The following is a 12,611-nucleotide window of genomic DNA, read 5'->3' on the forward strand; positions in this document are numbered from 1 at the left end:
GGCAGCCTACTGTTGGATCTTTTCCCAGCTTCCTTATTGGCACCACCAGTGCTTCTTTCAGGAAGCTGTCCTTCCTGCCACCCTTTTGTATAAATACCCAACAGTTTTAAGCCTAGTTGTTTAGATGTGCCTACATTATCAGACAGACCTGATCCTTTACCGGTGAAGCTTAGCTTTTCTCTCGGCACGCTTTGATTTTGCCAACGGAGGGGCACACTCAATTACCTTAATGCATTGATTGGCCTTGCATATTTATCAGTAAATCTGTACCATGAAACATGTCACGCCATATTTTAATACATACATAATTGTTATCTCCTACTAATTGATCTAGAACTTAATCAATAAAGAATAATACAATAACACATTTTTTATTTTCTTTAATTTGATTGAATAGACAAAAGGAAGACAAAATATACATAGTAACATCTTTATATCAATTCTATGCAGGAAGATTTACAAATGCACAACATGTGTCCAAACAATTGTAGTCATGACGTGCAAGCAGTGAGAGACTATGCATCCTCCCTTAACCTCTAAAAAATATATTTGTGTTTGTATGACAAACATTGGGGGCAGAGGGAAGGTTTCATGTAGAGTGAATGCTGGTGATCTTGTGTATTATGCTAGCTGATAAGCTAACAGCATGAAGACGCTCTGAGCTTACTGAGGCCACATACTCAACATTTTCCAATACACAATCCTTTATGTACAGCAGTGCCATGTCAAGTTATTTTCAATGTATATAAAGACGTTAGAGTTACATATTTACAGGAACGAATCTAGTGAAATACATAAAAATCCATCATGCATTGAGCATCTTATATAGCTTGTGATTTCAGTTGCAATACAATAATATTGATACAACTCTTGGTGAAATAAGAGTTAACATGATTGAAATGTGAAGTTCTTAACAGTGCATAGCATAAAGTAAGTTTTGAAATGGAAGTTCTTTTGTCAAATATAAAAGGAATCATATCGTATATTGGTGTGAAGTGATGTGATTCTGTCAAATACTAGTACGTATGTTATGTTTAGTGAAATAATGGCAATGCCCTTAATATATCAACTAAATCTATTAATTATTTACAGGTTTCCATCGTTAATCACAAAAAATGAAAATATGTATTTTAATGGTCCCTCTAAATCATGACCTAAACAGGCAGCTTAACGATGGTCTGGTGATGTATAGCAATAAGGAGTCACTTAATTACTTAAGTGAAGTGTCTGTTTTTAACTGGAAATTGGGGTATAAATCTGTCTAAAATGAATTTTCCCATTGCATTGATTCACGGCGTAGTACAATATCCTCCAGGGGACCTTGCAGTGTGCGTCAGTGCGTTATTCTGAGGAACCTCCATAGATTCATCGCTTTCCTCCTCTTCGTCGATCTCTTCTTCTTCCAAGGAGCTCCAGAGGTACGGACGAAGAGTCTAGGACGATCGGTCATGCGTATATATACCACGTGTGTAAGTGAGCGACTCCTGTATCCATGTGTGTGTGTGTGTGTGTGTGTGTGTGTGACGGTGCATTGTGCGGAAGCGGGCCGCTCAGGGGTCAATGTGGAAGGCCAGCAGTTTGTCTGAGTGCAGGTTGTTGAGGGTGCGCAGGTCGGGCAGGCGCAGCAGCAGCTTGGGGAAGAGGCCGCCGTCCCCTGGGTGACGGCGGGCGATGAGGGAGCGCAGGGCACGGATCAGACCCTCCTGGAGCTGCTCCACCGCGCCGGGGTCCGAGATGCCCGAGCGGTCTGAAGGGAAGCCGCCACACACACACACACACACATACACAACTTTAATAATGGGACCGGGAACACACAACATCTCGGGCTCCGTATTTGACTTCTAAACAACACGGTCAACTGCAGTGTATCCATAAAGCACCTGACCGTTATAAGGCAACATTGACTTCAAACACCCTAACCCTAACGACACCAAGCGGCAGAGATTGTTCTGTAGTAAAGATTAACAATGTTCTAATTCATAGTAATGCTATTGCTTGTTTCCGTTCCAATGGTATTGCTGAAGAGACCATGGTTATGTTAACAACCTTATTACCTCTCTTAAGTTGAGAGGTAATGTTATGTTTGGAATGGATAGTTGTATTGTTATTCCCATGCATTAGGGGGCGCTCTTCAGCAGCTGTTGAGTGCAACTTGTAACATTGTTCTGGTGCTAGTAAATTAGTTAAAATGGATATCAACGTCTCGTCCTGCGTTCTTGCGTCACTCCATAACTAATAATTTATCCTCATATTATATAGAGAACACAATAGTTAACATGTTTGAGGTGTGACGTGGCTCTCACCTGCAGACACCAGGACCACGGCCATGAACAGAGCCATCTCGTCGGGCTCCAGCCCCAGAGAGCCCAGCTTCTCGCTGAACTCAAACATGGCGTCCAGCAGGGAGCCCATCCCCAGGGCGCGGAGGGTGGCCAGCGGGTATGTCTGGCCGTTCAGGAAGGTCAGGGTGCGCTCCTCAGCGTTGAACAATGTACAGAACCTCACCATGAGGACCTGGTCACAACACACAACAGCAGGTTCATCAATCAACAATACTGGAGAAATGGTTCCCCAGCAGTTGTAAAAACAAGTAATTAATAACCGTAGTCAATCCTTTTATATGACTTAAACTTAAATGTCCTCTAAGACGCAATTTGTTGTACAAGATAGAACACACACATTACCAGAAAATCAGGTTGACAAACAAAATAAGGTCCGAGTCGAGATCCTCTATAGCAGCCATCATAAATAACATCAGGTCATGTGAATTACCTGGAAGGTGCCTGATTTTAGCAGCATGACTTGGTCTTGTTGGCTGAGCTCTTGAAACCCTGGGATACCCTTGGCAAACTCTACAACCTCTTTGACAGCAGGAGTGAAACCGCGGGAGAAAGACTCCCAGACCTGCTGGCTGGTGCACTCGGGCCCTGGTACAGGGTACGCATTCAGCGGACAGGCCTTTGTGGAAAAACAAAAGAAAATACACTCAACCTTCAGCTCAATTCCCTCAATTTGTTGAGATTGTGTTGATCGCTTATGTGTAGTCTTAACATCAGAAAAATACTGTACATGGTTATAAGATACAAGTATTAATTGGGGATAAATTGTCCGTTACACTTACAAGAACTTTAGATCCTTGCGCCAACTTCCACGGGCAGGAGTGTTGAGTAGGGGCTGCTGCTGGGAGGTGGTTGTGATTGACAGGGTTGTCGCTTTGGGTGGTGGACTCACATTGATGCAGGTTGGGTGACACTGTTGAGTTATATCGATCGTGGTCCACAATGGAGAATGTTGATTGGCTGTTGTCGTTAGTGGGGGGGCAAGCGATGGGGAAAGACTGGTAACCCAGTGTGCAGCTCCGATGGGAGGAGGAGACCCGGGGGTATTTAGCTTCCTGAGGAACGGGGGATAGGTTGCTGTTGGTGGACATGTTGGCCCTCTTGGCGGGTCTCCCCTGGCCCGTGGTGGTGAAGATGTCCCGGTACGCTCTGGAGATTGCCCCGATGGCCTCTTTAGAGCTGCAGTCTCTGGGGCTGGGGGTCCTGTCCCCCGCTGGGGGAGGGTCCATGTCCATGGTGGCGGACTCATTCAGGCTGTTCATGTAGCTCTGCATCTCATCTAGGAGACGCTGCTTCTCTCTCTTGGGGATACGGCCGAAACGGACAGCTAGGGACAGAGAGAACCAAGGAGCACAGAATCAGTACTGCTGTCCAACACACAACATGGATGCTAACACTATGTATAATGCGTTTAACTAACACACAAATTCACCTAGAATGCATGAAGCATTGTTGGAATTTCTTTAAATATCGATGGATCCAGAGAAGTATCAGCAAGTGTTAAGCTGTACACTTGCTTCTACCTAACTGTACTTTCATCCCCCCCCCCCCTCCCCACTCTCCCTGAGCAGCCATCAGCTGGAGCAGTTATTTATAGGTCCTTATGCCAGCATCAGCCTCAGCCTTTTCTCTATCAACTTCTTTCTCCCTCTCCCACTGCCTCCCTATGTTTGTAAGTAGGCCAGTGGGGCACCAGGAGCCTGCAATTGCATGCACCAAGATCCAGGAAAGGGAGCAAGAGAGTTCGGACTCTGCAAAAGCACAGGATGAGAAAGAGTGTGTTAGAATGGATGAGTAGAGGGGATAGAGGGAAGAGCACTGAGGAGGAGGAGGGCTTATATTGCTGAGGATGTTGCTAGTTAGGTGAGTTTGGGAGAGGGGTGCAGACTGCTGCTGTATTGTGAATTTGGTCTCCTGGGATTAAAGAAGTTGTACCTTATCTTAACTTGGACCAAATAGAATTGGCAAATATAAGAACAAGTACAAGTTATAAATCAATGTTGGGATTGTAGTGTTGAATAAGGACTTTAAACTGAGGAATCTAATGGAAACAGTAGGCTGAAGTAGTAGGCTAAATTTGAATTTATTCGTCAGCACATGGGACAATGGATCATCTAATGTATTCACTAACAAATGCTTTAACAATGCGTTGCTAATTTTCCACAGGAGAAGCTTCCATGACATGCAATTTTCCTCATAACTTTAGATTAAAAGGCATCAAAGCTGTAGCTTTCACATGAAATGGGTTCCCAACTGTGCCAGTGTGCCAGTTGGCATAGTGGCACACTTAGCTTCCTGTTACCAGAGTAGTTTCAATACTTGTCTAGAGTGTGAGGCAAAAGGCTGTGTGTGAAGCAAATGCACACACAGCCTTTTGTGAAATTAGGGTGTTCATTTAATGTGGGCTCCAGGCCGTTATATGTGGTTTTCCTGTTAACGCAATGACTACAACATTGTGAAAGGGGTTTCTAGGTTGTGGTTCATGATTCTTTCACGAATCCTCAGGTGCACCAGGTTCATGTTTAATCTCATACCAGCTGTGCTCTGCGTCCCTATTCTGCTGGCTGCCTCAAGTTCTTTGTGCACCAAAAGTGTGGAGCAAACAATCTAATATATATATATAAATAATAACCTCCTTGATAGACTAGACTTTTTGTAGAACATTTAAGAGTACAGAGAAGTAGACACACAATGAGATGAAAACAAGTAGGTCATGGTGTAGTATGCTATAGGCCCAATTCGGCACGGTTTTTCTGGGCCAACCCGGCTGGATGCCTTTCTTAATCTATGATGATAGATGATCAATCAATGTTCTGGAGTCAGGGCTAGAAACAGGGCGATGTGATTCTGCTTACTAACTCCTTGTTTGTGTATGCATATGTTTTTTTTCTTCTCCTCCTAATTGTTTCTGTATCCACAGTTAATTGCGGTAAGATGCTGTAAGGGCATAAGCAAAGTAATCAAGTTGACCCTGTTCCAATTTCCTAAAATAATATCTGTGTTTGCTGCAGTTTTTCTGGATGACGGATGGCTTCGGGGATTCGGCGCCTCCTCCTCTCATAAATCACTGTCTGGGAAGGAGGTGTGGGGAGGCGGGGGGAAGGTGAGGAGAACATGGCACTGCAGACGACGGCGCAGGGGATGTACCGAGCCTGAGGAGACAGCGTGGAGGAGAGATAACCGCAAAGGACGAAGGAAAGACGTTGTGAAACTTCCCAAAGCGAGGCGTTCGGGGGTTTGATAGGGAGTCACATAAACCCCCCTGGAGTCTGTCCAGGGAGGAGGACGCGGCGGTCGCAGTACGGCAGCAGGTGACTGCGCCACTGGCACCATGACCTCAAAAGGCCTCCCACGTTACGGAGACCTACATTACGAGAGGTGCCATAAATGAGTTCAACATTTCCCCGTTGCTTGTGCTAATCGGATCACTGTGGCATGGTGACAGAGTGGCCCGCATGTCCCTCCTGCTTATAAAAAATGTGTCAAGAGGTGTCTCACCGTCTCGAGACATGCCGACGGAGAGGCACTTCTTAAAGCGGCAGTGCTGGCAGCGGTTGCGGTTCATGCGCATGATGAGACAGTTTTCGTTCTTCACGCACATCTTGTAGTTGATGTTCTGCTGGATGCTGCGACGGAAGAAGCCCTGGGAAATGACGTGAAGGACCGCGTTAGTGGAGTCACACGGCCAGAGCTATATATGGAGAGTTCACACTGGTCCTGGGTGGATCAATGGGTACGGCAGGGTGACCACACTGCCAGTATTAGGGGTTTGATTCCCAACCAGGCCGCCCATTCTTACGTATACAGTGTATACTAAAGGATATTGTAAGAACACTTGGGGCTTTGGCAATTACTTTTGTGTCATGCCATGTCATTTTTAAGACTGTGGGGGTTTGGCATCTTGCTCAGGACATCTATCGCAGAGGGTGGACATTGGGGACATTAGATCAGTCAGACATTTTGAATTACAAAAATGTGATGTGATGGTGGTGGTGGGGATTACCTTGCAGCCTTCACAGGCGTGCACGCCATAATGGAAACCAGAAGCGATATCCCCACACACTTTGCACAGCAAGACCATCCCTCCAGTCTCTGTGAAAAGTTTGAAAGGACAGGTCATGTCAGTCGTCTGATATTTAGAAGAAAAAGAACATCAAACATGTGATGTGAAGGATACAAAACTAAGGAGGTCACTCACTGGTAAACGTTCCGGAGAAGCTGCTGGGCCTCTTGCCGGTGACGGGTTGTATGAAGGTGTGCTGAGGGGTGGCGGGCCCCCCGTACACCTCGGGGAACTGGAACACCAGCTTGGGCGACGATAAGGAGGGGGTGCATCCCGACGACCTTTGCTTCAACGCCCCGATCTCCGTGAAGGCGACCTCGGGAGACGAGGGCTGGGACTGGCAGGAGGGCGACTGGGTCTGGTACCCGCTGGACGGGCTGCCAGGGCTGGGGCTCGAGCTGTCTGAGGAGCCTGCATACAGAATCACTCCTCCACCCGCTGAAGGAAATGGAAATGGTAAATGGACTGCATTTATACAGCGCTATTCTAACCAGAATAGTAAAAGGTTTACGCTTTGAATTTTGTAAAACTCAAAGCAATTTTTACAATATTTCCTCACATTCACTCATTCATGCACACATCCACACACTAATGGGAGTGTCAACCACGCAGGGCGACAGCCAGCTCATCGGGAGCAGTCTTGGTGAGGTGTCTTGCTCAGTGACACCCCGACACTCCGGGATCGAACTAGCAACCTTCCGGTTACCATAGTCAAGGAACCACAGCATCACTCCCCCATTCACATAATGTCACGGGGATGGATTACGTTTCTCATACAAATTTGTGTATACAGGAACATTAGTTAGTGTAAAGTTTAGTTAGACTTAGCTTTAAAGCTTATTGACCTTAGTGTGTATCATTTATACCTTTCATTGTCCATTTTACATTTGGCAGATATTTCCCACTTATTCTTTTCCATTGGACATGCTATGATGTAATGTGCCACAACCTCTGGGCCCCCCTGGTAAAGCGCCACAGTAATGCTAAACTATAGGATTACGCAGCGCTGCCTAGACATCATTGGGCGCTCGAGCGGATATAGTTCAGAGCGCTAAAAATACCGCCGGTAGCTCAGCAACAGAGCAGGGCTCATTTGGCATGAGGGACTGCGTCATGCTAATGCGGTATTTATGCTGACGTCGATTTAGCACTACAGTCATTTTAACATATATAGGTTATTCTTATGACTATGCCTTTGACTGATTGTGCCCATCAGAGGTTAATGTCCGAGTCGTGCGCCACACTCCGGTCATGCGTTAACTTGTGGTTCAAGACACGGCCTCCCTCACGTGTCTGCCTCCTCCTCCGCCGCTCCAATAATAGCCCCGCTCCCCTGGCCTCGTGCCCAGCTCACCGCTCCACACCTGACTCACGTGGACTTTCGGATACGGTGACGACCACTATCCAACCCACACACAACCCACAAATGCAACGATATTAAAGTTTGGGACGCGCCCCGAGGATGCTGTGGCACGGGCCGAATTCCCCAGGGTGTCATCATCAGCCAGCAGTGGAATACTGAGTCACGTTGTTAGCAAGGGCGAAGACAAGACTCACTCTGTAGGTCTATGTCATTGGTTTGGATAACACATTACCATGGAATAAGGCTCTTTGATAGACCTATAGGGCCTCAGCCATGTCTTGCCACTGCATTACTTTATTTTCTCCACAAGGTAAACTGTATTCATAATAAATATACATTGAGAAGCCTACAGCTCCATTCAATATGTTGCTGTCAGTGTCCTTGGCTGCCCGAGGTACTTGGCTTGCCCAACCGTTTTGATAATACTGCAGCCAGCAGTGGCACATGTTGCTGGATGTGTTGACCCACCCAGGCCGCACACAATAGAGACAACCCTTAGCTGGCCTTGTTTACAAGATGCAGTCATGGCTGTCCCAGTAGATATTTATGAATGTCCTCCGCGGACCCTGTTCCATAAACTCGATAAATTATAAATCTATAATCTCACAGTTCAATGTTGTGTGGTTTGCACAACGCATGTGAAGGAACACAAACCAACAACATGAGGGAATAGGTTGTCTTCCATCCAACAGCAGGTGATGAAACTCATGAATAGTTCCACTTGAGGGCACGTTGCTGCCCGGCAGGCCGACTGTTATTGACATTAATATTAACGCCAGGGGTGGTTTAGTGCTTTGTCCGTGGCGTGCTATGCAGCAGTGAGCGCTGTGTGTGTCAAACCCTGTGCTGCACGCTCTCTTCAGGCATGTAGGAAACCAGGTCAACACAGACAGCCTTATGAAAGCCTGTGGCGCTCCTAGCCACTCGTGCGGACGCTAATCTGCTACAGACGAGGCATTCAGAGAAACGTGAGCAGGGTGAACTTCACAGGCATGAATAAAAGCCACCTAGCTCCCTACCCAGCCTCTACCGGCCTCATCCACCTGCCTCTTGGTCCCCTGCCCTGGTCTACTGGAGGAAGCCAAGCAGAGCTTTAGCCGTAGTGTGGGTTTATCCTTGCGTGATGAAGTCTACAGGGTAGATGGTTCTTTGCCCTGCCATGGCATGATGAATATGGGAGTCCTGCATCACAGCATGATTGGCAAAATAATGGGTGGACTATTTTATAATCATTATTTAATCTAAATGTAGTGAATGAAACACTGTTAAGAGTTTGGGATAAATGAAATTGTACATGCCCTTGTGGTTCATTTGTATACTCTTAACCACTTGTCCAATTGCTGTGGTCCAAGTTTGGTTGTTTCCCAAAAGATAGCGCACATAGAATAACAACTAACTCCGAGTGACTTAGTTTTCAAGGGGAAATCGAGAAGTAGCAATTATGTCCTCACGATACTGGCAGCTTCTACTTTTGTAACTATTTTATATCCCATAATATGTAACTTTATAGACTGGTACTGTGATGAAAAATGCTTCTTTTCAATTGTGCAGAGATCATTAACTCCCAGATTTTGAAAGTAGGTCAAACACAAAGGAACATGATATAACAGCATTCCCGTGTCCTCAAATGGATGCTGCATCAAGCTCTGCAACCGCCACGCACAATTAAAATCATTCCAGATAAGCCAAATGCATTGCAGTGGATATAATTTCTACTCGTTCTGAATATGCTCAGCACAGCGTGTGGTCTCGGCCTACAAGAGCAGCTCCCCTCTTCCTCAACTGTTCTCTCTCTGAAAAAAGTGTCCAGATCACAATGATCGTATGTGTTATGATTTGTGGGTTTTAAAAAAAACACCAATGTGGCTATCATTCAAACCCGTGCCCCGTATCACACAGGAGAATGAGGCGGGAAAACGTGACGAGAGATACATAAAACTGCTGACCCACTGACCAAGCTCCCCCTTCCGGCACAGCGGGGGTCGGGCAGAGGAGCGGGAGGAGGGGAGGCGGGCCTGGGAATCACGCGTAGCACGTGGCTCTGAGAGTGATTCCACGTGACGAGGCTCTTGACTATCAGTTTGCTATGGAAGATACCGCGCATTCTTCTGCTGTAGAGAACACTTGGACTCGACGTCAGCGGGGGGCTTTGAAGTGAAGAGCATCACGCATCGGGGACGTGAGGTCCACCGGACCGCGAATCGGGTAAATGCGCAGGGTCTAAAATAAATATGACATGCGCATAGATTGTCACCGATTACACAGTTATTTTCTTCTTGGGTTGCTTCAAATAACTCAGTACACACAGTACACATCAAAGACACGTGACCTAAATCTGGCCCACTTATGAATGTGCCCAGAGCTATTGCTTTATTCGTTATGCAAAAACGTGATCAACAACACGGGCTGACTGACCCTATTACATCACTGTTACAGTACTATAGGCTGACTGACCCAAGGGTCATACCGATGACCCCGTTTAACCTCGCACTTAATCACTCGCTTACCGCCACTTAAATCATACACCTTATCCACTTGTCTAATTGCCCTGGTGATCATCCAAGTGTCGTTCCTTTCCTAAAGATATCGGGCTTAGAATAACAACCGACTCGACGTGAGATTTTTATCAATGGGGAGATCAGGAAGTTTGACTGACCACTGACACGTTGCGCTTCCATTACGCACGCGTTATAACCACGGATCGATCCGGTCAACATGTTGGACCGTTGTCATGCAAGTTGTGATTGATAAACACAACTCAATTGAGTATCGTCATTCCTCACGCACATGTTCCGTGATCATCAAACACATGCATTGGAACTGAATCATCGTTCCTCAGAAACATTTACCGCCATAACTTAACACACAAAGTTGCACTCAATATTATGTCTAACATAACTCATAGCCTTCAGTTATTTGACAATATATAGCATGAAACCGCTTCTATGCTGAATTAACTGCATAAATGTCCTTAATGAAGCTCACAACACCTGAATGGTGAACACAGGATGAACCGAAAAATAAATAAAACATTTAAAAGCAATGAGACAAAAAAAAATCTTGAATTGCGCCTTGCAGTGACGTGTTTGGCATATTTGCAATTAAACTGGGTTGCAAGACAATCCTCTTTCCAAGACATTGTGAAAATATCTCGATAATAACAACAATAATACAAAAAATACGTACCACTACCAGGGCTGTGATCCATCTCTTCTGTTGAGGACTTCAGGTGAAGATAAAAGTTGATCAATGGTGATAGAGTGCAGCCAAAGTCGTGTTAACCCAGGTGAGGAGAGGAAGGCACACCTGTTCCGATAACACCTGCTCCATAGAACGCACGAATCTTAATGATAGTTGAAAATAAATGTCCAGTTAAAGCAAGGTTCCTTGAGGAGAGCTGCATGCAAAGTGTTGTCTTGGGTGTATTCAGGTCCGCATGAAGATGTGCTGAGTGCTTGTTCTCCATAAAGATACCGCTTGACTTGTGCAGTCCGAGCAGAACGGTGTGGTGTTTGACGAGCCAGAGTACAGATTCAGAGTCTCATGAATTCCAAGAAACAAGTGTTGGAAGGTCCGTTAATGATTGTGAGAAGCCTGACACCGACTCGGTGACACTGTAACAAACATCAATTAGGTTCGCAGGTGAGTAAAGAAATGTGACCGCCTGTCTCCCGATCAGTTTCAGTTGTGTCCGTTTGTTGGGTAGATTAAGCTCACTCTCTGTATCTCTTACCAGCTCTCAATGACTCTCTCTCTCTCTCTCTCTCTCTCTCTCTCTCTCTCTCTCTCTCTCTCTCTCTCTCTCTCTCTCTCTCTCTCTCTCTCTCTCTCTCTCTCTCTCTCTCTCTCTCTCTCTCTCTCTCTCTCTCTCTCTCTCTCTCTCTCTCTCTCCAACACACACACACACGCACGCGCGCGCGCGCGCACTTTCTCTCTCGCTCTCTCTCACACACACACACACACACACACACACACACACACACACACACACACACATACACACACACACACACACACACACACACACACACACACACACACACACACACACACACACACACACACACACACACACACACACACACACACACACACACACACACACACTCCTCCCCTCACATGGATTCTACAGCCGAGGAGTTTGATGCGCTTATTCGAGCGTTCTATGCCTTCCATAGGCTACATGTGTACTCTGCATGTGCCGAGAAAAAGGGCTGGCCTACTGACACACATTTTATGCAAAACACAGCGTGTGTGATAAGGGGAATAGATGAGCACATGCATAACAGGCGTGGCTCACCGTGACTAGTTGCTGTCTGAATAGTTCATGACAGAGCCATGGATCAGTGTAAACACTGACCAATCCCTATCGCAGGAATGGCAAGATACCACTAGATCATACTGCGCATGCGCCAATCGAAAGCAATCCATTTAATCTAAACGTATTTACTCGATTGATTATTCCGACTTTTTTAAATACTCTTCCTATATGCAATCTAAAATATGACATAATTAAAAAAAAAAACTCTTTTGGACGGTTTAGAAAAAGTTTTCGTATACTTTGGGAAAAGCGCCCCCCTGTGGGAGAATGCATTAAGTGCACACTGAACTACAATAACGACAACAACCCAAAAACCCCAGACCTGCGCATGTCTAGCCTATGCATCTTATGCACCCTCATTTTATATTTTGATACTTCAAATTCGAATTTGACGTGTGCTATACTAACTTCATCAGATTGTGTTGGCTGTTGCTCTAATAGGGTCGTTTTCTTTCTGACCGCATCGTGCTGCCCTCTAGTGGCCGGAGAGTGCAAAGTCTGCAGTTTGTTATCCGTGCTGTGGCT

At 45.9% G+C, this 12,611-nt stretch overlaps 1 protein-coding gene across 1 annotated transcript; it reads right to left on the reverse strand.

The window, feature by feature from the left end:
* Window positions 1-365: 365 nt before the first annotated feature.
* nr1d4a (nuclear receptor subfamily 1, group D, member 4a) lies at window positions 366-11,553 on the reverse strand. Its single transcript, XM_030361706.1, has 8 exons — window positions 10,952-11,553; window positions 6,538-6,840; window positions 6,343-6,431; window positions 5,838-5,982; window positions 3,122-3,666; window positions 2,773-2,958; window positions 2,304-2,514; window positions 366-1,747 (listed from the first exon to the last, which is right to left on the reverse strand). Exons 1-8 carry the CDS (start codon window positions 10,971-10,973, stop codon window positions 1,551-1,553), a joined length of 1,698 nt encoding a protein of 565 aa, XP_030217566.1. The 5' UTR covers window positions 10,974-11,553; the 3' UTR covers window positions 366-1,550.
* Between the last annotated feature and the right edge of the window lie 1,058 nt (window positions 11,554-12,611).

This window comes from Gadus morhua, chromosome 1, assembly GCF_902167405.1.
Source record: "Gadus morhua chromosome 1, gadMor3.0, whole genome shotgun sequence".
In the NCBI taxonomy this organism is placed as follows: Eukaryota; Metazoa; Chordata; class Actinopteri; order Gadiformes; family Gadidae; genus Gadus; species Gadus morhua.